General features: G+C 51.2%; 3 protein-coding genes across 10 annotated transcripts; 2 read left to right on the forward strand and 1 right to left on the reverse strand.

Annotated features, from left to right (window-relative positions):
* NRROS (negative regulator of reactive oxygen species) lies at positions 1-9,014 on the forward strand. Of its 3 annotated transcripts, none has more exons than XM_063339913.1 (6): positions 1-83; positions 2,506-2,619; positions 3,208-3,331; positions 3,581-6,525; positions 7,679-7,876; positions 8,886-9,014. In XM_063339913.1, exons 1-4 carry the CDS (start codon positions 16-18, stop codon positions 5,546-5,548), a joined length of 2,274 nt encoding a protein of 757 aa, XP_063195983.1. In that variant the 5' UTR covers positions 1-15; the 3' UTR covers positions 5,549-6,525; positions 7,679-7,876; positions 8,886-9,014. The 3 variants fall into 3 exon arrangements, with proteins under 3 accessions (XP_063195983.1, XP_063195980.1, XP_063195982.1); XM_063339910.1 differs by lacking the exon at positions 1-83 and adding an exon at positions 1,170-1,838; XM_063339912.1 differs by lacking the exons at positions 1-83; positions 7,679-7,876; positions 8,886-9,014 and adding an exon at positions 1,170-1,838 and having other exon boundaries at positions 3,581-6,659.
* A 454-nt stretch (positions 9,015-9,468) lies between these two features.
* On the reverse strand, positions 9,469-14,200 carry CEP19 (centrosomal protein 19). 6 transcript variants are annotated; one of them, XM_063339972.1, is made up of 5 exons: positions 14,061-14,200; positions 13,702-13,846; positions 11,941-12,039; positions 11,389-11,587; positions 9,469-10,475 (listed from the first exon to the last, which is right to left on the reverse strand). In XM_063339972.1, the coding sequence occupies exons 4-5, from the start codon at positions 11,516-11,518 to the stop codon at positions 10,114-10,116; spliced, it is 492 nt and encodes a 163-aa protein (XP_063196042.1). In that variant the 5' UTR covers positions 11,519-11,587; positions 11,941-12,039; positions 13,702-13,846; positions 14,061-14,200; the 3' UTR covers positions 9,469-10,113. The 6 variants fall into 6 exon arrangements, with proteins under 6 accessions (XP_063196042.1, XP_063196039.1, XP_063196037.1 ...); XM_063339969.1 differs by having other exon boundaries at positions 13,550-13,846; XM_063339967.1 differs by having other exon boundaries at positions 13,136-13,846.
* A 195-nt stretch (positions 14,201-14,395) lies between these two features.
* Positions 14,396-21,153, forward strand: PIGX (phosphatidylinositol glycan anchor biosynthesis class X). Its single transcript, XM_063339965.1, has 6 exons — positions 14,396-14,477; positions 15,809-15,872; positions 16,788-16,929; positions 17,862-18,075; positions 19,382-19,482; positions 20,555-21,153. The coding sequence occupies exons 1-6, from the start codon at positions 14,411-14,413 to the stop codon at positions 20,711-20,713; spliced, it is 747 nt and encodes a 248-aa protein (XP_063196035.1). The 5' UTR covers positions 14,396-14,410; the 3' UTR covers positions 20,714-21,153.
* Positions 21,154-22,184: the final 1,031 nt, after the last annotated feature.

Below are 22,184 nucleotides of genomic sequence, written 5' to 3' on the forward strand. Positions count from 1 at the left end.
GTTTGGTGGCATCACATGAAGGAATCTCATCAGAAGGTCCCCCAGGAGCCTCCAGGTGACCCGCGAGTGGAGTATTGCCACAGGTGAGGATGCTCGAGATTTACAGCTTCAGGACTTCCAAGCCCTGGGGCGAATCTCTGGCAGCTCCTGCGTCTCCCAAGCATCAGATGAGTGGTTTTGGTGCGGGTTGGGCTCATGGCAGGGTTTTGGGGATGAGGAGTGGGTTTGTAATCGTCAGCCGGTCTCAGCCCTTCCTGTGACCTCAAGCAGCGCCCTGGGAATTTTCCCCGGCTGCGGAGCTTCTGACATCTGCTCCAGCTCACTTGGATGAGGAGTGCTTCTCTCTTTTCCTTCTTGATTTTTATACTTCAAACTTCCTTGAAAATGGAGGAAATGAAACCGCAGGGCTTTTCCGTGAGTGACATGAGAGAGCTCAGTCCCCTTCTAGAGAAGAAATGAAATTTAGGGTGAAGGCAGAAAATCGTTTATGCTGGTTGCTGCAGGGACTTGGGGGCCACTTGGTCTGGCAGGTGGGGGTGACCCAGGCTGTGATGTCCCTTGGCTTGGCGTGCCGCGGTATCATGGTTCATCTCCCAGCTGCTGCAGAAGATCCTGTTGGTGCCAGTGCCTGGGACATGGAGCATGGAAGTTGCCAGGCGGTACCTGCTGATCCCACCACACAGGGTCCTGTTGCAGAGCTGAATCCTTTCTCTAGGGTTTTGAACCCTTTCCCGGCTACGTAAATCCAGGCAAACCATTTTCCCACTCAACGGCTGGATTTGCTGGGGATTGGGGGTGCATCAGGACCCTGGGGGAGGGGAGATGTGGGGTGGGAAGGGAGATGGAGAGCGCGGGTGGATGGGGTGAGGAAGAAAGGGGCCTCCCTGTCCATATTGCCTTGGAGATGTGGATTTTTGTCACCCTGTGCCTTGACAGTTGTGGGAAAAGCCATTTATGCCGACTTTCACGTAGGGATCGGCATTTGGGAGGTCCCTTTATCTGGATGGGTCTGACTTGCACCCTGGGTGCTGGCTTTGCCAAAAAAATCCCGAGCGGCCCCAGGAGACCCAAAGGTCTGAGCATCCCGAATCTCACCTACACAACGTGAGGGGCTGCACGCTGGTGTCCCAAAGCGGGGACTCAACATCTGGGGACATGTTCAACGTTGGCTTGGCACGTAATGGGAAATAAAAGCATCTTCTTCCCCTGTGGGAAGGAAAAGCATCATCTTCTTCCTCTCCCGTGGGAAGCATGTCCCTTGGCTCCTGTTGAAGCCCCTGTGCTGGATGCTGGAGACAAGCAGGGGACTAGAGGGACACCATGGGTGTAGGTGCTTTTTGCCAGCCCTGGCAGGGTGGGTGGCATGGCTCCGCAGGCAAGAACCGCCCCCGGGTCACTCCTGAAACCCTGGCAGGGGTTTTGCTGCTGGAGCTGCGCAGAGGAGTCACGGTGCCAGGGTTGTCCCCAGTGCCGGCTTGTCCCTGGGAGCAGCGGGAGAGCTGGGAGCTGCTGGAGCCGGTTCCCCTTGGCCACCCCCCTCCCTGCCTGCCCGGCCCCCGCGGTTCCCCTTTGCTGGGGAGCTGATGCGAGTGCATGACCCGGGTTGTAAGTGCTGAGATCAGTAAGCGAAGTGCCTGGCCGCGCTCTCTGCCTCCATGTGACTGCAGTTTCCGTTAGCTCCTTCCGCAAAGGCTATATTAGTGCTAAGCGAGAAAGCGGGTGGGAGAGAAACCCCACGGGTCGCCCCTACCCTTGGCCCCAGGAGCCCCCCCAGCGCAGCCGGAGGGGCCGCCGGCTGCAGGATGAGTTGTGGCAAACTCTGCGCGCCACCCCACGCGGTGAGTAACTGCCCCCCGATACCTTTGCTGGGGGGAGGGGGAAACCCCGCCAGGGGTTTTTGGGGAGTGCCCCTCACTAGCTTGAAGATCCATGGTGGCCGTGCATCGCTGATGCTCACGCTCGCCAGATCCGTGGCTGCGTGGGCCGGTGCTGGGGAGCACCGCGGGCGCTCCCAGACCTCTGGCATGCGGGCTCGGCTGCGGGCACGGCTTTCCTGCCTGTGCTGCTGCCCGTCCCTGCAGCCCCAGGGAGGGGTGCGGGAGGATGGAGGACCTTCTGGTGTTGGGGGAGGCCAACGCTGGGCATCAATGGGGGCCATTGGGCTGGAGGAAAGAAAGTGTGAGCTTCTGCAAAGGGGTTCAGGGGCTGAAGGAGAGCTGGAGCCAAAGCCCGTGGTCTTTGCAGAGTTCCTCTCCTGCCACCGTGCCTGGACATGAGGTGCTGCTGGAGACCAAGGGCTTGGGAGGGCGCAAGACGCTGTGCGTCAGGTCCAGTCCAGGGAAGGGAGGCTTCCTCTCCATCCCCACCAGATTTGATGAGACACTGGCTTCACGCTTTTGTCTGTCAAGGAAGGAGACAGCCCAGGACGTGTCCCCTGCTCCCTCTGTGCTGTGAGGCTCCAGCTTCCCCGGGCTGCCAAAAATAACCCCCTCTTTCTTCTTCAAGCACTGGCAGTTATGAAAGCGCTGCTTGCCGAGCCCTCGCCGAGACCTCGCTGCTCATTTGCCTGAGGTTCAGCTTTTCCCCCGATGCAAATGCTGTCAGCTCCGGCTCCACCAAGTTAGTAACAGGGCACCTCGCGCTGGAGAGCCTCCGATTCCCCGGGAGGACCTCGGGCAGGGTTGGGTGCTGGAGAGGACTCGCTGATGGCTGGGTCGGTGTCCCCCAGGAGAGTGTTTGGCACCAGAGAGGGGGGACGCAGGCCCTGGCAGTGGTGGGGAAGCCTTTGCTCGAGGGTTGCAGTTCAGTGGTGTTTGCGAGCACCTGTGCAGCGACGATGGTGCCTTTCCCACGTGCGCTCTGCCCCGTGCGGGGACTGGCTGCCACCTCCCTGTCCCTTCTCTTCTCCTGCCCTCCAGGTTCTCCTTGGCGGACTTCCACAAGGGCTCCTGCTGGGGCAGGTCGTCTCAGTGATGGGGCTCTCTGCCATTTCTCCATGGGCAGCATGTGGTGGCCCGGGTCTTGTGGGGCATGGTGGCCACCGCTATGGTGTGTTGGGAGCCCGTCCGGGTGCTCCTGGGGTCAACTATGGGAGCTGTGTGCACAAGGATCGCTGCTGCCATGATGGGCTCCCTGGGAACACCTGGACCTTTTGGGATGAGTGGTCTGCAGCTGTTGACCTTTTCACCTCTGTCTCCGTCTCTGCAGGAGTGCCGCCGCTGACATGGAGGCCCCGCTCCCTGGTCTCTTCCTGCTTCTGGTCCTCCTGGCAGTGGGATGGGGAAGCGGGGCACTCGCAGCCTGGGCAACGTTTCCTGGTGGCTGTGAGCTCGTAAGTTCTCTCTTGCAAACCCTCACCCTTCTGATTGCTTCTTCCTGCCCTGCAAAGCCCAGGTGCCTCAGCATCTCCAGACCTTCTCCCTCCCAGCTACCAGCTTAGCTAAGGAGTGGAGTGGGCTGCTGAGGCTCTAACCATAGGCCCACCTCCTTCATCTCACTCTGCTCCCAAAACTTCTCCCTCCTCGTCTACCCCCATCTCCCGCCTCTCAGAGCAGTGTTACGTATCCACTTCTTGCTTTAGGTGCAGAGCACCGTGGACTGCACGGGGAGATGGCTGAGCTCCGTCCCAGGAAATCTTCGAGGTGATACCGAGGAGCTGTTGCTTGATGACAACACTATTCAGGTTCTGGGCAATGCCTCTCTGCTCATGTACCAACAGCTGCGGCGACTCAGCTTGACCAAGAACCGGCTGGAGCTCATCCAGCCTGGCGCCTTCCTCAGGAGCCAAGGCCTCCATGTGCTCTCCTTGGCAGACAACGTCCTCTTCACCAACTACTCGCTGACAGCAGCTGCTCTTTCTGCTCTGCCAGCCTTGAGGACGTTGGATCTAGCTGGAAACCGCCTCACTGAGGACATGGTATCAGTTTTAATCTGGAACCTGTCTTCCTTGGAGTCCTTGTCCGTGGCCAGGAACATCATCATGAGGCTGGACTCATCCGTCTTTGCAAACCTGACACAGCTGTTGGAGCTGAACCTGGAGAAGAACTACATCTTTGAGATTGACCAAGCTTTTGAAGGGCTGCAAAGGCTGCAGAGGCTCAACATAGCTTACAACTACCTTCCATGTGTATTGGAGTTCAGCCTGACCCAGCTCAGGGTGCTCAATGTCAGCAACAATGTCATCGAGTGGTTTCTGGCCCTGGAAAGTGATGACCTCTTTGAGCTGGAGGTGTTGGACCTGTCCCACAACCGCCTCCTCTTCTTCCCCGTGTTGCCCCGGCAGAGCAAGCTGCACACCTTGCTGCTGAAGGACAATGAGATGAGCTTCTACCAGCGCCTCCCCAACGGCACATCCCTGGCGAACGTGACGGTGCAGTTCCTGCTTATTGATGGCAACTCCACCAACATCACAACGGTCAGCCTCTGGGATGAGATCTGCCACAGCAACCTCTCCTCCCTGCAGCTCCTGGACATGAGCCAGAACCAGGTCTGGTACCTGCCAGAGGGCTTCCTGGCCCAGATGCCTTCCCTGACCCACCTGAAGCTCAACCAGAACTGCCTGGAGACGTTCCACCTGTCAGAGGGGGACCCCTTAGCCATGCTGACGGAGCTGGACCTCAGCCAGAACCAGCTGGCGGAGCTGGGGGCGGAGGTGGGTGCCAGGGATGTCCTCCCCAACCTGCAGCTCTTCAATCTCAGCACCAACAGGCTGCGGGTGCTTCCTCCTGAGGTTTTCACTTACACCAGGAAGATTGCTACTGTGGACCTCAGCCGCAACCGGGTCGACCTCTGTCCCCAGCCAGCTGTCGCAGGCGAAGTGGAGAGTCCCCCCTGTGTGGACATCAGGGGTATTGAGACCTTGACTCATCTTTCCTTGGCTGGTTGTGGGCTGCAGGGACTGGGCGGCCACCCCTTCCAGGGGACATCGCTGATGTATTTGGACCTCTCCGACAACCATCAGGCATTGTCTGGGGACCTGGAGTGGCTGCAGGACCTTGCTCTGACGCTGCGGGTATTGTCTCTGAGGAACACCAGCCTCTCCTCCACCACCGTGGACTTCTCTGCCTTTAACGGCCTCGTGCGCTTGGACCTATCGGGGAACTCCTTGACTGTCTTCCCCACCTCGCTGAGCGTCCTGGAACTGCACAGCCTGGACCTGCGGGACAACTGCCTCCCGGCTCTCCTGATGGACGTCACACGGACACCACTGGCGAAGAGCCTGCAGGAGATCTACCTCAGCCGAAACCCCTACAACTGCTGCACGCTGGGCTGGTGGGACGCCCTGCAGCGGCTCGAGGGGTTGCAGATCCCCGACTGGCAGGAGGTGACCTGCAGCTATGCCTCCCGCACGTTGAGCCCCAGGGCGCTGCCCGAGCCTGTCCTGCGGAGCTGCCGCTGGCAGACAGCTGACCTGGCGCTCCTCTACCTGGTGCTGGCGCTGCCCACCTGCCTGACGCTCCTGGTGGCCTTCGCTGTCGTCTTCCTCATGCTCAAACAAAAGCTGCTGAAAATGGTGAAGAGCCGGTGTGGGGTGTCCAACCCTTACTGATGGCTGAGGAGGAGGAAGGGCTCGGGAATGGCGCATGCGAGCGGGTTGTCAGGATTACAGGCAATAACCCCTTGGAGGTGGGTGAGATGGAGACTTGATGGATGGAGGACCAGGGGGTGCTGGGAGAGTTGCTGTTCCTGCTACAGGTACCGTAGATACCGCTAAAGGGTACCCAAAGGGTGCGGGACCGTGTCCGGTGATGGAGCCTGGGGCCATGCTGGGTGCCTTCGAGGGGCATGTCATCAGCAGAAACCTTCAGGTGGTGTTGACGAGCACCAAGTGGACGTCACATCAAATACCTCTTGGCCAAAGGCGCACGGCCAGTTGCCCCTCAGAGCTGTTTTTTGCCCCCCTTCAGGCAGATCCTTTTATTTATTCACCCCCGTAGCCAACACTCTGCTTCAAAACATCCCCCAGCTCTGCAACCAGCCTCCAGGAATTGCCCCGGGAGGGAGGGAGCGAGCGTCACCCGGGCACTGCAGAGAAGGGTCTCCGTGGCCGTGGCGTCCCACGCTGCTCTGACTCCAGCAGCGGCTGCCGGCACCAGCAAACTCGCAGGCGGCCCTGGGCGTGCACCCGGGTGCGTGTGCTGATAAGACGGGCGTTGTCAGCAGGGCTGAAAGACACGTTTTGGGGTGTCGTTGCTTGGTTAAGCCACGATCCTGGCTGGAAGAGCCCATTAAAAATAGCCCAAGCTACAACGATGTAGAATATGGACTGAAAGACGTGAGAATAAATTATATTGGCAGTGATATTTTATCATAAATTTATTTTCCTCCAGCAACTGCTGTATTAACCAGATGCAAAGGAGATAAAATAAGAGAAAGCCTTCCTCCTCGTTGCGCAAGCCCCGCTCTGGCGGGCTTATCGGCTCTGGCAGCGTGGGGGGGTTTCCTCCATCCAGCCACACACGCAGCGAGTACCGGCTCCCCCGTACCAGCAGCGCGCTACCTGGGGAAGCGCCGCTTTGTTCCTCGGTGGGTGGAAATGAGAAGCCATGGTGGTTTGCGCTCCTGAGAACTGGAGCGACTTTCTCCTGCGGCGCCGTTGGGATGTCTCCAGAGAAACGCGTGCCTGAGTTTGCCGGGAACGCGGGGTGCGGGGGAGCAAGTGGCGGTGCCAGGGTGGGCACGATGGGGGCTCGTCCTTGCCTGGCCTCAGATGAGCTCGGCGGGGCGATGCGGGGTGTGCTGGGGGCTCGAGACACCCCCCCCCAGACAGCCCCGTGTCACTCCACCTCACACTGGGGTTGTCCTGGCAGGCGGCTGAGGTTGGTGTGGGGCTGGGGGCGATGCTGGGGGCCCGCGCAGGCGGGGGCCAGCAGGGCAGCAGGCGTGGGGACAGGGACCGAGGCCACTGGTGAGCCTTGCGTGGCTGAATGCCGTGCTGGGCTGGGAAAGACAGCGTAGATTGGATCATGCTGGACCCGTCGCCAGCACCACTGGGGCCGAGCGCTGGCAAGGCTCTGGAAACCCAGCTGTCAAATCTGCCTCAGAAAACGGCTGCTTTCTGGCCCTGTTTTAGACTGAAATAGCCAAAACCAAATCAGGCCCCAGCTGGGGAATCCCTCAGCCTATTTCAGCCGTTCTTTTGCCCGTAAGCCGCAGGCCCGAGGGACAACAGTGACCTATAAATATGTCCCCACGATGTCCTCCAGTGGGTCTGCGCCAGCACTGGGTACCGCAGCCATGTTTCGGTGTCTCCACGCTGGCGGGGTGCCCCTGTGAGCACCGCACTCCCTGGGGCCATTTCCCCCCCTACTGTGGGTGCCGGGTCCGGCCTCGGGGGGTGGATGTGTGCAGTTCCTCCACTGTCGTGGCCGCTGCTGCTTCTCCTTTTGGTGGGGGGATGTGGGGTGCAGATGCAGGAGTGCACATAGGTAGGAACTTGGGTGCCTGGCACTGCCCCGAGTGTGGATAAACCATGGGAATTCTTGCTCATATTAAGCTGATGTGGGGGATACTCAATGCTCCTCTATCATGGGAGGGGTTAGAAGCTTTGCCCAGGCACAGGGAAAGCCAAGGCTCACCCGGAGCTGGGACGTGCAAGGGATGTCAGGGCAACAAGACAAGCTTCCACTTTTAGAGTGGCTCATGTCCTTAAAAAGCTGACGTTCGTCATCTTTGCAAGGTCATGGAGACCAGGGGAGTTCCTCAGTGACGTGAGAAAAGCAAATGTCATACCCATCTTCAGTCACGGCCAAAAGGACATCCTGGGGAGCAGCCCGATGGTCCCCCTCATGTTGGGAAAGCCGTGGAGTTTACTTTCTTGGAGCATGTTTCTAGAAGAAGAAGGTGTCTGGGAGCAGGCAGTGTGGACTGACCAAGGGTAAGTCATGCCTGACCAACTTGCTTTCCTCTTATGAAGAAACGTCTGGATTTGTAGGCAAGGGGAGAGCAGTGGGTGCCCTTTCCCTCAACTTCATCAAGACTTTCAACACTGTATCCCGCAATGTTCTTGCATCCAAGTGAGGATGTCATGGTCTGGGTGGGTGGGCAGGCAACCAGCTAGGCGAAGATCAGTTGGATGATCAAGCACAGAGGGATGCACTGTTAGTAGGACGCGCTGTACCAGGAGGCTGGTGAGAAGACACATACGGCAGGGGTCTGATCTGGGATCTGTGCCGTTTGGTGTCTTTGTCCATGATCTGGAGGAGGCCATGGAGTGCCTTTGTGTCGAGCTCACAGATGAGCCCGAATTGGGAAGACCAGTTGATACTGGGTAGGGCTGCCATCCTGAAGGACTGGGGTGGGCTGGAGGACTGGGCCAGCAAAGAATTTCATAGTCCAGGGTGGTGCTTACCCCCCTCAACTAGGCACTTGTTAGACCTCATGTAGACCTCATCCAGTGAGGACGGCCGTGCCCGGGGACGGGGTGAAGGCTCCATCCTCTGAGCCCCACCAGGGCAAAGCCGGGTGCGGGTTGGCCTGAGCCTAGGGTAGGCAGGGTGTGGAGCAGAGGTCCCCACGCATCCCCTCCCACCCAAGTGGGAGATCTTTATATGCTGTTATGTTGCTATTTTTGGGTGGAAACAGAGCAAGGCCTGTGCCGGAGATCTACACACCCCTTGGTGGGTGGAAGAGCTGAGTCAGGCCATATTTTTTTAATTTTTTGGCCAATGAGGCATCGGTTTCCATTTCTCCTCTAACTGAAGACTTCCTTGGACAAACATAAGCTCTCTCATCTTCTCCAGTGATGACAAAGGACAGTGGTTTAACTGACACCCATTTCAGGTTTTTCACAGAACTGGCTCTATGATTTCAGTGCACGGGAGGAGAGCTCTTCCAAACCCCAGCTTCTGAGCTATGACACAATGTCTTACTGATAAAATTGACAGGTTTAAATTCATTTGCGGTTGCAAGAAGGAAGACAGGAACTGTCTTGGAGGCACTTTACTCTCTTAAGTTGCCTCTGGCATCAATTTGCTGAGGCCACTCAACCTGGGATGAAGGCCCGTCTCACTCACAACTCTCACAGCCACACAGACTCCGAAAGCCAAAACCTGGGGAGCTTTTGGTGTCACATAATTCTCTAAAGAATTTTAGTCCTCCAATTCTTACAAGGACCTGGCTAGTACAAACCAGCCAGGTTTGAGGTGGACAATGGGATTAAAAACTAAAATATTCCTTTGCGGAGATGAATTTCTCAGTGACCATGAAAACATTACATGGAGGACCTTTTGCTGTAACTTTACGTGTCACATCAGGTTCTCCCCTAGCAGGATTTTGAGTGAGCCGGGAACTGTAGGCTGATGCGGCAGCAGGGGTAAAGGTTTTGTTTTGTTCTAAAATGACTCTCGGCCTTTGGGACCTTCTACCACACTACTTTTTTTCAGATCGTTCAAGCATGTTTTCCCAGAAATGAACGCTATCTGAGACAGCATCACCTAGTAGTAGAAGGAAGCAAAACACCTCACTCCATTAGCTTGAAATTACTGTATTTTCAAAAGTATTTTCAAGATTTACTTTCTAGGTATTCTGTTTCTTAAATATAAGGATTTATATTTGTGTAAGCTGAAGCTAGTGAATTAAGCATTGTTCAGGAAACGCCAGGGTAATATTCTCAATGCAACGTTGATTTATCCAGAGAGACTAATATATATTTAACATTCTGAGAAATAACAATAAATGCCATATGCATAAAATAAAGCTTTAACACTACTTTCAGGACATAAATATTTAACACTTCATTTTCAGAGGAAGCTGAAGAGAAACCACAGCAAGGCAAGCTGGTGAGGTTTTCAGCCAAAGCTGACTGAAATGTAAACAAGTGAGAGTAAATAATTTTAAATTACTTTAGGCACTCATACATAGGCAAAGACTAAAAACACCCAGTAAGTTCAGCTGCCCAATTTCCATTTCATCTAGTCTGGCTTCTTAAACAAAGTTCATTAAACCTGGAATTGCTGTAGCATCTTACGCCTTGGGTTCTCCGTACCAATGTAACGTGCATCGGCGGCGTGAACTGAAAACGATGCAGTGAGATACGTACGCTGACATCATTCTCGCTGTTGGGACTGTGAGATTTGTCTCTGAACTGCCCATCCAAGGCACCTTTGTCCAGAATCAGATTTCTTCATCCGACTCCACGTCCCAGCCACAGGACTCCAGCTGCTCATCCTGTGGAAACTCAACCTCAATGTCATAGATGAAATCTGGGTCATCCTTCTTCTTCCTGTTCTTTTCAAAGAGCTCGTCCATGATGCTCTTCCTTTTGGCTAGTTCCTTGTCATCTAGTTTGTTCATATCCTCTTCTGGATCAATGGTCTCCTCCCGCTGAAACTTTTCCAAGCTCTCAGCCAGGCTCTCTCCTCCCAGGTGACCTTTCAGCAAACTGTACAGCTTCTGTAGCTGATGCAGTGAGACTCCTTCTAGGTAAGCCTTGTGCCGAGGGTTATTCTTCAGCTGCTCAGCAGCCAAGCTGCAGTCTAAAGAGAAAGCCACCATGAAGAATCTCATCCCATAAACAGATCCTCTTAGAATCACAGAATGGTTTGCGTTGGAAGGGACCCTGAAGATCACCTTGTTCCACCCCCCTGCCCTGGGCAGGGACACCTCCCACCAGCCCAGGCTGCTCCCAGCCCCGTCCAGTCTGTCCTTGAACCCCTCCAGGGATGGGGCAGCCACAGCTTCTCTGGGCAACCTGGGCCAGCGTCCCACCACCCTCACAGCAAAGAATTGCTTCCTCACATCTCATCTAAATCTCTCCTCTTCCAGTTTAAAATTGTTACCCCTCATCCTATCATGCCCTTGTAAAAAGTTTCTCTCCAGCTTTCTTGTAGGCTCCCCTCAGTTACTGGAAAGCTGCTATAAGGTCTCCCCAGAGCCTTCTCTTCTCCAGGCTGAACCCTCTCAGCTCTCTCAGCCTGTCCTCACAGCAGAGGGGCTCCAGCCCTCCCAGCATCTCCGGGGCCTCCTCTGGCCCCGCTCCAACAGCTCCGTGTCCTTCTGCTGTTGGTGCCCCAGAGCTGGAGGCAGCACTGCAGGGGGGTCTCCCCCGAGCGGAGCAGAGGGGCCGAATCCCCTCCCTCGCCCTGCTGCCCACGCTGCTGGGGATGCAGCCCAGGGTGCGGGGGCTTTCTGGGCTGCCAGTGCACACTACTGGGTTGTGTTTCTCTTCTCCCAAACCCTCACAGGGAAGACCTCCAGGTTTAGCAGATCCACTATTCCAGTTCAGATGTAGCCCTGGGCTCCTCAGGGACGACAGCCTTACCCCAAATCAACCCCTCTTTGCACTCCCTGCGCACCGGTGAGAAGCCGCCCAGCTGTTACTAAAAATGCTGTTATCAACTACCTGTGTTTGGAGGGGACTTGGGGAAGGCTACAAGTAACACACCGCACCTGAGAACCGGGAGAAATTTCGGACAGGCATGATGCGCTGGCGAGTCTTATCCTCGCTGCCGTCTTTGTAGATCAGGACAATGGATGGAGGCTGAAAGCAGACGCCGCACTTCTTTGCAATGTAAGTCATTACAGCTCTTGGTGCTGGCTGCAGCGTGGTCAGCTTTATCAGAGGTGTCCTCAGGAACCTCAAAGCTCACTGAAAAACAGGAAAAGAAAAAAGGGAAAGAAAGTGTGAGTGTCTCTCGGTCCTGTTCTTTCTGTCAGGGTTAGAGTGACCCAAGTTCAGCAAAGACACGCAGCCAGGGTGTCTCTCTGATTTCAGTGGAACGTGAACAGGTCCCTGCAGAGTCTGTGAGCCGGGTGCCAGGGTGCAGAATGAATCCCAACTCCTGGTTTACATCCTTGTCATAAAAGATACTTTTTAGATATTTATTAATTTTTTAAAGTGAAAAATGTCATAAAATAGTAAATCAATGTATGACAGTTTCTTCACAAACAACACTTATGGCATATTGTATCCGTTGCTCTGGAAAGCCAGGAATTACTTACCAAACCCTTTGCTGCTCTAACCACCAGGCTTTTAACTTTGTATGGTCTGGCAGTTCCTGTGAAAGCTCCAGGTGTGACTTCGGGGAGAAGCCAATTTTTCTGTAAGCATACAATGATATATTTCTGCTACGAGCTTATTTGAGCATATTTGAAAAAAAATCTTCAGAAAAATGCAGATAAAACGAAAATTTGAAATGTCTTGGAACCCCACTGAAAGAGTTTCCACAAAATTAAATCTGAATGTTGCAAGAGATGCAACAAAGACAGAATTCTATTATATATACTTGTCTGTTACATGTATTTGCTTTGAATAGATACAAATGTACTGATATGGTTCAAATATCCTTTGTCTCTGTTTCTGTCACAAACCTGGGGATATCATATTCCTTATGTCATATGGTAAGGGAGAACTTTGCATCCATAGTGTTGACGTATGTAACACTGGAATTCCTCCCTTTTTAAAAAGATTTTAAAAGGAGGGATACCTTAGTCAGTTTTTGTAAAGCTTTCTTACAGTTTCAGGGAGACCTCAGTACAGCAGCGTATCTGTCACCCACGACAGATGGGATAAGGGCAGAGAAGAGATTCAGAAATGAAGGACGAAAGTAAGTAAGTAGACTCCTTATTAGGTGACAATGAAAATATGAATTCATTTTAAAGAGAGAAGATGATGTTCAACTGTTTACTCCTCCTCAAACTAACATACACCATCGATGAAACTGAAGAACTGAGAATTCCCAAGCGACACACGGAAATGCTTTTTACACGGCATGTTACCACTGGTAGATCTTAAATTACAAAACATTCATGAAGGTGAAGGATGTCAGAAGATTTGAAAATGCTGAGCTGCTGCGTGTGTGTGTAGGAACCGGAAAGCTTTGCCTTACTTAGAAGGTGGAGAAAAAGGCTGGAAAGAGGGAGGGAGGGCTGACTGACCCACTGAACATACGGCTGTATTTATACAGATTAGCACGTGCCACACGTCCGAGAATATAATTTTAAAGTACGGACTACTAAACACTCAAGTATCAGTGTGTTGGTCAGATACTACATGAATGAGGTTAGGAAGTTAATCCGTAATTATCCTTTTTACTCTTCTCTGAAGCATTTTGTCTTGCAAGAGGAGGGGGGGGAAATGTCAGTCTGACTTACAGCGACAACTTCTCTTTTTCTGCCTTATTGCATTTGTCCGTACCCAAAACGCTCTTGAGAACTCCTCAGCGTCAGCCCTGCCCTTGGCTCCGTCCCCTTTTCCAGTCAGGTGAAATATTAGAGGATACTTGAAGATCCAGATCTGCTGCAGATCCTCTTTCCCGGCTTAGCGTACAACACTGAATGCATGTGTTATTTTTCTTTTGGTTTTAAATAAGGGAAAATATATCAAATGTGAAGGTTCTCTTCTTCTCCAACTACTCTACAGATTGCAGTAAGGAAGAAATTGTACTCCAAAAATTAACATATGTCTCCAAATCAAGAAAAATTGCTTTAATCTTCAAAAGCTACTTTGAAGCTGACTCGAAGTCTTCCTTCTTTGTTAAAAACCACATAGGAAAGAGTTCCAATTTGCAGTAATTTTCTCAATACTCGAAATTAACTACAGCTGTTATACCTTTTGCTTTTAAATAGTTCTATGAGTTGGGGAGAAAAGCAAGAAGTCACTCGAGAGTCACTTTCAATACCCTAAAATGAGAAATGATGTTTCAAACTGAACCAAAATGGCTTTTTGAAGGGTGACTGATGATCAGAAGAGTGGGCCTCCACCTCTGAAGCAGCAAAGGGATCCTTAGACGAGAAATACAGACGTTGAGAAGCAGCCACGCGGATCCGCGTGAAAGAGGTTTTGTATCTTCAGGTAACGCAGGCAGAGACCTTTGCAACCACGCACGAAAGGCCGGTTCCAGTAGCTCTGTAACACAAATAGGTGGGTTTTTTTCCCCCCTGCCAAGTTCTGTGCAGCAGCAGAGCTACTTTCGCCGTTAAAAAGCCACTTTTCTACCGCCTCTTTCTGCCAGGCGAACCAACCCTCGGGGCCGTGCGCGGTCGAGGCCCAAACGCGGAGAGAGAAGAGAAGCGGGGCAAGACCGGGTTCGTCCTTCCCGCCTCTCACCCCTTCCCCTCACCTCAGCCGGCGGAGCCGATCTCCTCCCAGGGCCGGGACCAAGCGGCGGCTTCAGCCCACCCCGCTCCACCGCAGCCTGCGCTGCGCGGTTGCCATGGCTACGGCGCCGCCGCCGGGCCCTTCCGCCGCAGGCCCTCTCGGGGCTGCCCTCGCCGGCGCCTGCGGGACGCGGCGGCGACCGGCCGGTCCCTGCCGCTGCGGGCCCGCGCAGCACGTGAGGAGAGCGGCGAGGGTGAAGCGGCGGGGCGGTGTTTAACGGCGGGGCGGTGCTCGGCGGCGGGTCCCGCGGAGAGAGGGGTGGGAAGGTCAGGCGGGCACGGTGGGTGCCGGGCCGTGGGAAGCGGGTCCGTCATGGCGGGCGGGCGGCGGGGCCAGGCGCTGCTTGGTGCCGGGCTGGCAGCGCTCCTCTGCGGCCTCCGTGAGTGCGGGCGGGGGGAGGCTCAGACGGGATATTGTGAAACAGCCCCTCACTGCAAGAGAGACATTGAGGTGCTGGAGCGGGTCCAGAGAAGGGCAACGGAGCTGGTGAGGGGTCTGGAGCACGAGTCTTGTGAGGAGCGGCTGAGGGAGCTGGGGGTGTTCAGCCTGGAGAAAAGGCGGCTGAGGGGAGACCTTCTCTCTCTCCACAACTCCCTGAAAGGAGGGGGTAGCCAGGGGGGGTCGGTCTCTTCTCCCAGGTAACAGGCGGTAGGGCAAGAGGAAACGGCCTCAAGTTGCGCCAGGGGCGGTTTAGGATGGGTATTAGGAAAAATTTCTTCACCGAAAGGGTTGTCAAACACTGGAACAGGCTGCCCAGGGAAGTGGTGGAATCGCCATCCGTGGAAGTGTTTAAAAGCCAGGCAGACGTGGTGCTGAGGGACATGGTTCAGTGGTGGTTTTGGCAGTGTGAAGTTAATGGTTGGACTCAATGATCTGAAAGGTCCCTTCCAACCCAGACAATTCTATGATTTTTCTACCAAGAAGGTGGTCAGACACGGGAACAGGCTTCCTAGAGAGGTTATCGATGCCCCTGTCAATGTTTACGAGGCATTTGGACAATGCCCTTAACAACATGCTTTAACTTCTGGTCAGCCCTGAGGTGGTCAGGCAGTTGGACTAAATGATCGTCGTAGGTCCCTTCCAACTGAAATAGTTATTGGTTATTGAAATTAACAGCAGAAGCAAGCAGTTTTCCAGATTAAGTAACTGAAAAACAGCAGCAATACCTTCTGCAAAAATTCTTATTAAGCCAACGTTCCCTTGCTTTAGTTCTCTGCTCAAACAGATACTGATGTTGTTCATAAGGTGACTGGAGTTTCAGATCTAAAAGTGAAACCCTGTGGAAACATAGAGAAAGAAATAAAGAGAAGAATGGCTGTAACACAAAATTCATTGTTAAAATATAGATGTTACAGGGACTGATGTAGGAGATAAAGAATCACACCTGCAATGGGGCTTGCAGTGGGGAAAAAGTGGGGATTATTACAGACTCCTCAGTGAAAACAAAAGTACGCTTTTGAAAGTTGCTCTACTGGTGAAAATGAAAGAGAGATATTTCAGCCTTCGTGGTAGCCGAAGCTTGCTGTTCCACTGACAAAATGGGTGTTGGTTGTACTATATTGAAATACTGTTTCCCTTTTGCTGTGAGAGGTTTTGCAGATGATGTGTTTGTAGATTATATGACTTTGCTTGTTAAGGTTGTCTGCCCATGTGGTAATTTCATGTTCTATTCTGTAAATGCCGTTACTCGTTCCTTCTGTGCTGTCTTAGATGTGCAGGCTGCTTGTCAGGATGCCACTGTCACGCAGGAGCTTCTGAAAGAGGGGTTTCACAGGTGAGTTCTCACCCTGGTGCTGCATCAGAATAATGTGCTGGGTAATTTTACATCTGAAGAAGTTTCTCTCGTAATTCACAATTGTATCAGCTCACTCAGCTGTGATCTGAAGGCATGGCTAGGCACCAGGAATATATTAGCACAATCAAGTAATTAACAATTACAGCTGTAGTATCACAGAATGGTAGGGGTTGGAAGGGGCCTCTGGAGATCATCTAGTCCAACCCCCTGCCAGAGCAGGGTCACCCAGAGCAGGTTGCACAGGAACGCGTCCAGGTGGATTTTGAATGTCTCCAGAGACTGAGACTCCACCACCTCTACTGGGCAGCCTGTTCCAGGGCTCTGCCACCCTCAAAGTCAAGAAGTTGCTCCTCATGTTGAGATGGAACTTCCTATGTTCAAGTTTGTGCCCGTTGCCTCTTGTCCTGTTGCCAGGCACCACTGAAAAGAGCCTGGCCCCATCCTCCTGACACCCATCCTTTAAGTGTTTATAAGACTTGGTAAGATTCCCCTCTCAGTCGTCTTTTTTTCCAGACTAAAGAGACCCAAGTCCCTCAGCCTTTCTTCATAAGAGAGATGTTCTAATCCCCTAATCATCTTGGTAGCCCTTTGCTCTACCCTCTCCAGCAGTTGAGGAAGAACAGGCAGCCCTTTTCTAAGATGATCTAGGAGGCTGTTGGTGGTTCTGAGAAGTTAACAAAGAAGTGAAACTTCATTTTGGTCATGGGTGTGGGGTCAGGGTGCACTACCTCTTCCTCACTGGAGAAGGACTGCGTGGCTCGACAGGGAACTGTTTTATAGTACGCAAGAGCTGCATCTCATCTCTGCGTGTTGCAGAGTATGTCTCTTGGGTGACTTTTGTGCCATCTTTTGAAGTGCAGGTGTAAACGTTTTGCTTCTGTTGCTTGTTTGAAGGGACCTGCTGGTGAGGGTGGAACTCGGTGCAGTGGGGGAGCATGCAGGAGGATGCAGAGTGGCAGCTAGAACTCGTCTTCCACCAGGAATCTATGTGGATCCCTATGAGCTGGCGTCGCTGCAGCAGCACAATTTAACAAAGGTAACAACCCCAAAGCTAAGACGTCTGGCAGTTAGTCAGATAAGGGTACGGTTAGGAAGTTGTAATTGTTATCTGGCTCGTTGAACCAAAGTGGTTAATTCCTTTTCCTGGAAGGAGATGCTGCACAGTATCATCTTCGTGACATCTCATTGTATCTCTTAGTTTGATCAGCGTCGCCTGTCGGTGCAGGGCGTTTTATGTCATATGCTGATGATGTGTCCACACATAGGCATGCGTACCGGGGAGCCACTGCAACTCTGCTCAGCCCCAGATGAGGGGCTGTGGTAAAAGCTATTCAGGTTAGGAAGACGGAAGGTTAACCCCCACAAAAGAGGTGGTGGTGGACTCTAGGTAGTGTGCTGCACATTCAGACTGAGTGGGTTCACAGCTTCGTTTTCATCACAGCTTTCTGTGGTGCTTTTCAGTGTTTGTTTCACATCTTGAGTAAGGAGATGTGCTAAGGCTGTAGCTTTAAGGTAACCTCCTTAGGCCCTTAATTCAGTTAAAACATACGTGTGCAAAGACTCTGGGCAACTTCTGCTGTTGGGATGCTTGTGAGTGCTTGGTATGGCCTTGCTTACAGGCATTGTTAAGCTAATGCCTCTTGGATTTGGCTGTAGGCATGGCTGCACTGTAAACTTTTCACACATAAGAATCACTCATTGGAGAGGGACTTTAAAAGTTATTTTGCGTCAGCTTAAGGACAGAATTTCCAACTTGATCTTCCTGACCACAAAATTGGGCCCAGTGTTAGAAAACAGAATGAGGAAAATAGTTTTCCCTTCTGATGCTGCAGTAGGTTACCGCAGGAGACAGTGGCCTCTAAAATCCCAGAATCATGCACAAAAAGTTCATACATTTTTTTTTTCCTCACATCTCTCCCTTGTGTCAATTCTAATCGCAGCCACATCTGTATCTTTCTCCTCTTGCAGGCGGTGTTAATTCCTGATGTGATCGATGTGGAGGCTCCTGAGTACTTAGCCACAAACCTTCTTGTTCTCCTGTACATGGAACCCGACCCTGGGTGTTCTCGCTGTTTTAGAGCTGCCTTGCCTGTACACGGGCGCTACCACCGGCCAGCAGAAGAGAGTGAGGAGGCATTGGTTGTTCTGAAGAGCCCAGAAGTACTGGTCTGCTGTTGTGACAGTGAGATTCTTGTTAAGTGTTCTTTTGGGGAGAAAGGAATAATTGTGGGCAATCCAGAGCTTCGAATCTGGTTCTGTATTTGTCTTCCGGAGATGGAGGTCTCAGTAGTCATGTGAACGTGAGGGGAAGAGAGCGGCCCTGATAAAGACCATGTTGTCTTCCTCTTTGAATGCTGCTGCTGCCTGACCAATGGCAGATTAATTGTCAACAGACTTCTTGGTGTTGCGCTGCTGCCGTTGTACCCTTGTACTGAAAGCGCTGGCAGTCGGTGTGTTTGTCACAGTCCCGGCAGGCCCTGCCTTGTTAAAGGTCAGCTGCTCAGACTGCGTTTTCAGTGTTTCTTTTGGCAGCTGAAGCCACGCGTGGCATATTTAATATTCACTATCACATATTTAGAGCAATCAGAGTATTCTGATGGTTTCGTAACACTTTCTTGCTATATATTCTCTATATATTCCCTATATATAAGGGGGGAATGTAGAAAACTGTGTGCCTTAAGGTTAGGATGGTTGGAGTCTCAGACTCCTGTGAAACAAGAACCTGATATCCACTGACAATAAATATTCCAAATTACGTGAGCAATGAAATCCTACATTTTTGCTACAAATTGTATTTCCTTTCACAAAATCATTCTTGCTAGCTGCCAAGTCAAATGTGCTAATGATTCTCAGCTCCTTTATCTTCACTTGTGCATTATTTCAGCAATGATTTTCTGGGATAAATTTAGGAGCAGAGAAGAATGCCTGGTCAATTAAAAAAGGGGTGTGACATCTTCCCATTTTTCTGCCACATTTACTACTTATGAGCAGGAAAACATATTATTAGTATGATGAAAGCATTTAAAGTATTGGAGGGGAGTTCTTCCATGTGCCAACAGGAGACCAACAAGGAGAAATGGAAGAATGGCTTCTGTGTTTTGGGGGAAGAAAAATTATAACTGTATGGCTAAGGTTGAGGGGTCTACAGGCCAGTGATGAATTCTGTGCCCTTAAACAGACAGAAGGGCTGAAAGGCTGAAGGGCACAGAAATCCCAAGGGACCAGATACGACACAGGCGAGGGTCTTCCTTGGGTACCTACTGTATCAGGAAGGGAAGAGCTGCAAAGTTCCTGAAAAGGACTGCCCAGCATCACTTTGACTGCAGGTGAGCTGGCACATTTCTGTCAGTGCTGTTTCACCTCTTGGCTTTCAGGGAGTAGATTCTGTCTAGCTCTTGTGGAGGAAAGATGCCTCATTTGGAAAAGTCTTGCAGGCCGTATTGTTTCATTCTGTCTGGATCCTGCTGACGCATTAACATCTTCCGTAGATCGCCTGTCAGCAGAGTGTTGGAAGCCTGCTGAAGTGGAAGCTCCCTGTTCGGGCAAAAACGTGGGCCCCTGTCAGTGGTACAGCATAACACGCAAACTGGTGAGTTCTTGCTTCTGGTGGGAATTCTTCATTCTTCATTCTTAACAATTGCTGCCTTGTTTTCTGTGATTAGCGACTTCCATAGCACAGGAACTAATCACTAATTCTCCCTTTAGGGAGGTTCCCTTCTTCCTTTCTGACCGCCTTTTAATGGGGGTCATCCTACCCTTCTGACATGCTTGTAGTCACTCTGTGCTCTTCTAGCCCTTTATGGGGCTGCTCTGCCCACCTTTTGCTAATAGTATACTTGGAATTCTAAGATATAACTGGCAGTGGTCAAGTTAAGAAAGGTCTCTGCATAATACTTCAGAGGAGTAGCAAAGTGGAAAACTACTTCGTGATCTAACTAAAGGAGGGGTAAAACCCCAAAGATTGAAGGAATAACATCTTAAAAAAAAAAAAAAATCACTTCTATTTGTTTGGTTGTTAACCATTTGGCTAAGTATCCAGGAAAAAGTGAAGTTTCTTTATTCTGTGTGCAAAACCAAGGAAAGTTGGAACTTTAGTGGGATCAGCAACTGCCTTAAATACTCGAAAGGGTTGCAGTAGCGTAGAGATCCAGAAATAATAATTTGTCTCATAAAAACTCTGTTTAACACGCGTGCCTTCCTATATTTAAGATACCTGCAGACGTCTGGGATATCTGCAGTGCTTGTCCAAAAACATTTTGGAGCTTCCTGCATCACAGAGCAACCAAATAGTTGCTTGCCTTGGAGAAAACTGACTTCCTAGTGATCTGTGAAGTGCTCGTTCTGAGAGCTTCACTTTTCCATGCTGTATTACGTGCACATCCTCAATGGCAAGCCTACTGTAAGAACAAAGATACAGAGGATATAAATGGCTACCTTTCAAAATGGTAGCAGATAAATTTATTGTCCTTTGTGCCACAAGAGTGGCTGGTGCTCTGCTTGCTGTGCGTTGAAAGGTGATGTCCCATCTCGGTTTTGATTTTTAATCCAAGAAGCCTTAGCAAAGGGCTAGTTAAATAGTGGTCTGGTTACTAATCCTCTACGTTGCAATCAGAAAGAAATAGCTTGTCAAAAGCATGTAATCCATTTATTTTTCTTTGTAGGCATATGAGGAATCAATTCTGCAGGTTCCAGTGGGGCTCAGGCAACATAGTTCCTTAGTGTGTGTCGTGACTCTTCTTGCCACGGTGCTCTGTTCCAGTCTGATTCTCGCAGCTGTATGCAAATATGGACACTTCTCCCCAGTGACCTGCTCAGAATAAAGAAATACGGAATGACTGACCTCCATCCAGCAAAACTAACTGAATTTTCCATCAGCTTCCTAAATGAATCCTACTCTACTGTTAATTATATCTTGGTAATGCGTGAGGGTCCCATAATGGGTTATAGTTCCCTTGGCCTAATTCCTACAAACATCTTTCACACACAGAAGACTGTTTGGGTGTGTTGTCAATAGACAAAGCAGATGGAGGGTAGGAACAGCACTGCAAAAAGCTGGAAGGACTGATGCAGTCTCGGTCTCCCCTTCCTTTCCCCTTCCCCCCTCCCTTCCCCAGAGCCTGCTTGAACTACAGTGCTGCCTCTTGCAGAGGTGTTGCTATTTCTTGAATTTAAACCAATTTACTCAGGGATTGGTTATTAAGGGTATGAAAAGCATTATCTGTCATTAAAGTTTCTGATTTTTAAGCTTGTTTACACTGTCCAGATGGGTTACCTGTGAATTTGTGGAGAGGCATTCTGTGCTTACCTGGGACAGGAGAAGCTTAAATGATCTCTCCCATTCTGCTAATTGGGAGGGATTTGCTGCTCTTGGTCAAATTAGTCAGAGTTGAAAGTTTAAAAAATTTGAAAGAAATTTCTCCCTGTACCAGAAGCTGAAAGAATAATCCTTGGAAGACAAAAACTGGTGAAAAGAAGCAAATATTTAGAAGACTTGCATTCAGCCGTCAGAACAGTTGATAAATACAAGGAAATGCAGAGGAAATTACTTAATGGAAAACCTGAGTTGCTCTGCATTGACAGAAGAGCTCGGTTGCTGTTTCTAATTGTCAGTAGGTGGCGTTATAAGCTTGCGGTAGCTCCAGGGGACTGTTACGGAGAAAATAGATTTTATTCCCTATAAACCATGAGTAAGTTAGTAAAAGCAGGTGATTTGTGGGAGTGCATGTGTGAGGGGGGTGAATGAAAATTCTGGTTTTCAAATTCTGACTTCCTTTGAGGGCTCTGTGTGCAGCCAAGACTTCTCATCAGCAGAATCGGCCTTTCATCACTGTCCAGCTGTAGCTTCAGGATCCCTTGGGCATCTTTCTTCTGCTTCTGATGGAATTCAATAGAGAGCTCGTCTTGTGACTTCGCCCACGACAGGTTGGCAAGTGCTCTGACACTGGGCTCTTGTTCTCCCTTGACTGTGCTGAATGATGATGGCTGCGCCAATACTTCATCTGCTACCTCAGAGGCGTCACACACTGCATCTGCTTGGGGGAAGGGAGAAACTAAAGAGAACAATTGCAGAGAGATCTGGCGGCCTGCTTAACCACAGCAGCGCGGCAGGGCTGTGGACCAGTATTGCAACGCTTGTCTCTGAGTGGGATTTTTAATTCCCAGAGTTAAATTTGTTCTTACGCTGGCTCTCTTCTGCAGGTAGGTCATTCTGTGTTGCAGTCTGACCCTTGGAATGGCAATATCCCAGATTGCCACTCAGCTCTGGCAGGTCTTTATCACCTGGAAGCTCAC

Source organism: Chroicocephalus ridibundus, chromosome 6 (assembly GCF_963924245.1).
Source record: "Chroicocephalus ridibundus chromosome 6, bChrRid1.1, whole genome shotgun sequence".
In the NCBI taxonomy this organism is placed as follows: domain Eukaryota; kingdom Metazoa; phylum Chordata; class Aves; order Charadriiformes; family Laridae; genus Chroicocephalus; species Chroicocephalus ridibundus.

Excerpts from the sequence above, each read along its gene's own strand:
- NRROS (XM_063339913.1), top strand. The coding sequence starts at position 16 with ATGAAGGAATCTCATCAGAAGGTCCCCCAGGAGCCTCCAGGTGACCCG. Across the intron at positions 84-2,505 it reads CGAGTGGAGTATTGCCACAG|CACTGGCAGTTATGAAAGCG; the intron begins GTGAGGATGCTC and ends TTCTTCTTCAAG. Across the intron at positions 2,620-3,207 it reads GTCAGCTCCGGCTCCACCAA|GAGTGCCGCCGCTGACATGG; the intron begins GTTAGTAACAGG and ends CCGTCTCTGCAG.
- CEP19 (XM_063339972.1), bottom strand. The coding sequence starts at position 11,518 with ATGACTTACATTGCAAAGAAGTGCGGCGTCTGCTTTCAGCCTCCATCC. Across the intron at positions 10,476-11,388 it reads AAATTTCTCCCGGTTCTCAG|ACTGCAGCTTGGCTGCTGAG; the intron begins GTGCGGTGTGTT and ends CTTTCTCTTTAG.
- PIGX (XM_063339965.1), top strand. The coding sequence starts at position 14,411 with ATGGCGGGCGGGCGGCGGGGCCAGGCGCTGCTTGGTGCCGGGCTGGCA. Across the intron at positions 15,873-16,787 it reads CTGAAAGAGGGGTTTCACAG|GGACCTGCTGGTGAGGGTGG; the intron begins GTGAGTTCTCAC and ends GCTTGTTTGAAG. Across the intron at positions 19,483-20,554 it reads ACAGCATAACACGCAAACTG|GCATATGAGGAATCAATTCT; the intron begins GTGAGTTCTTGC and ends TTTTCTTTGTAG.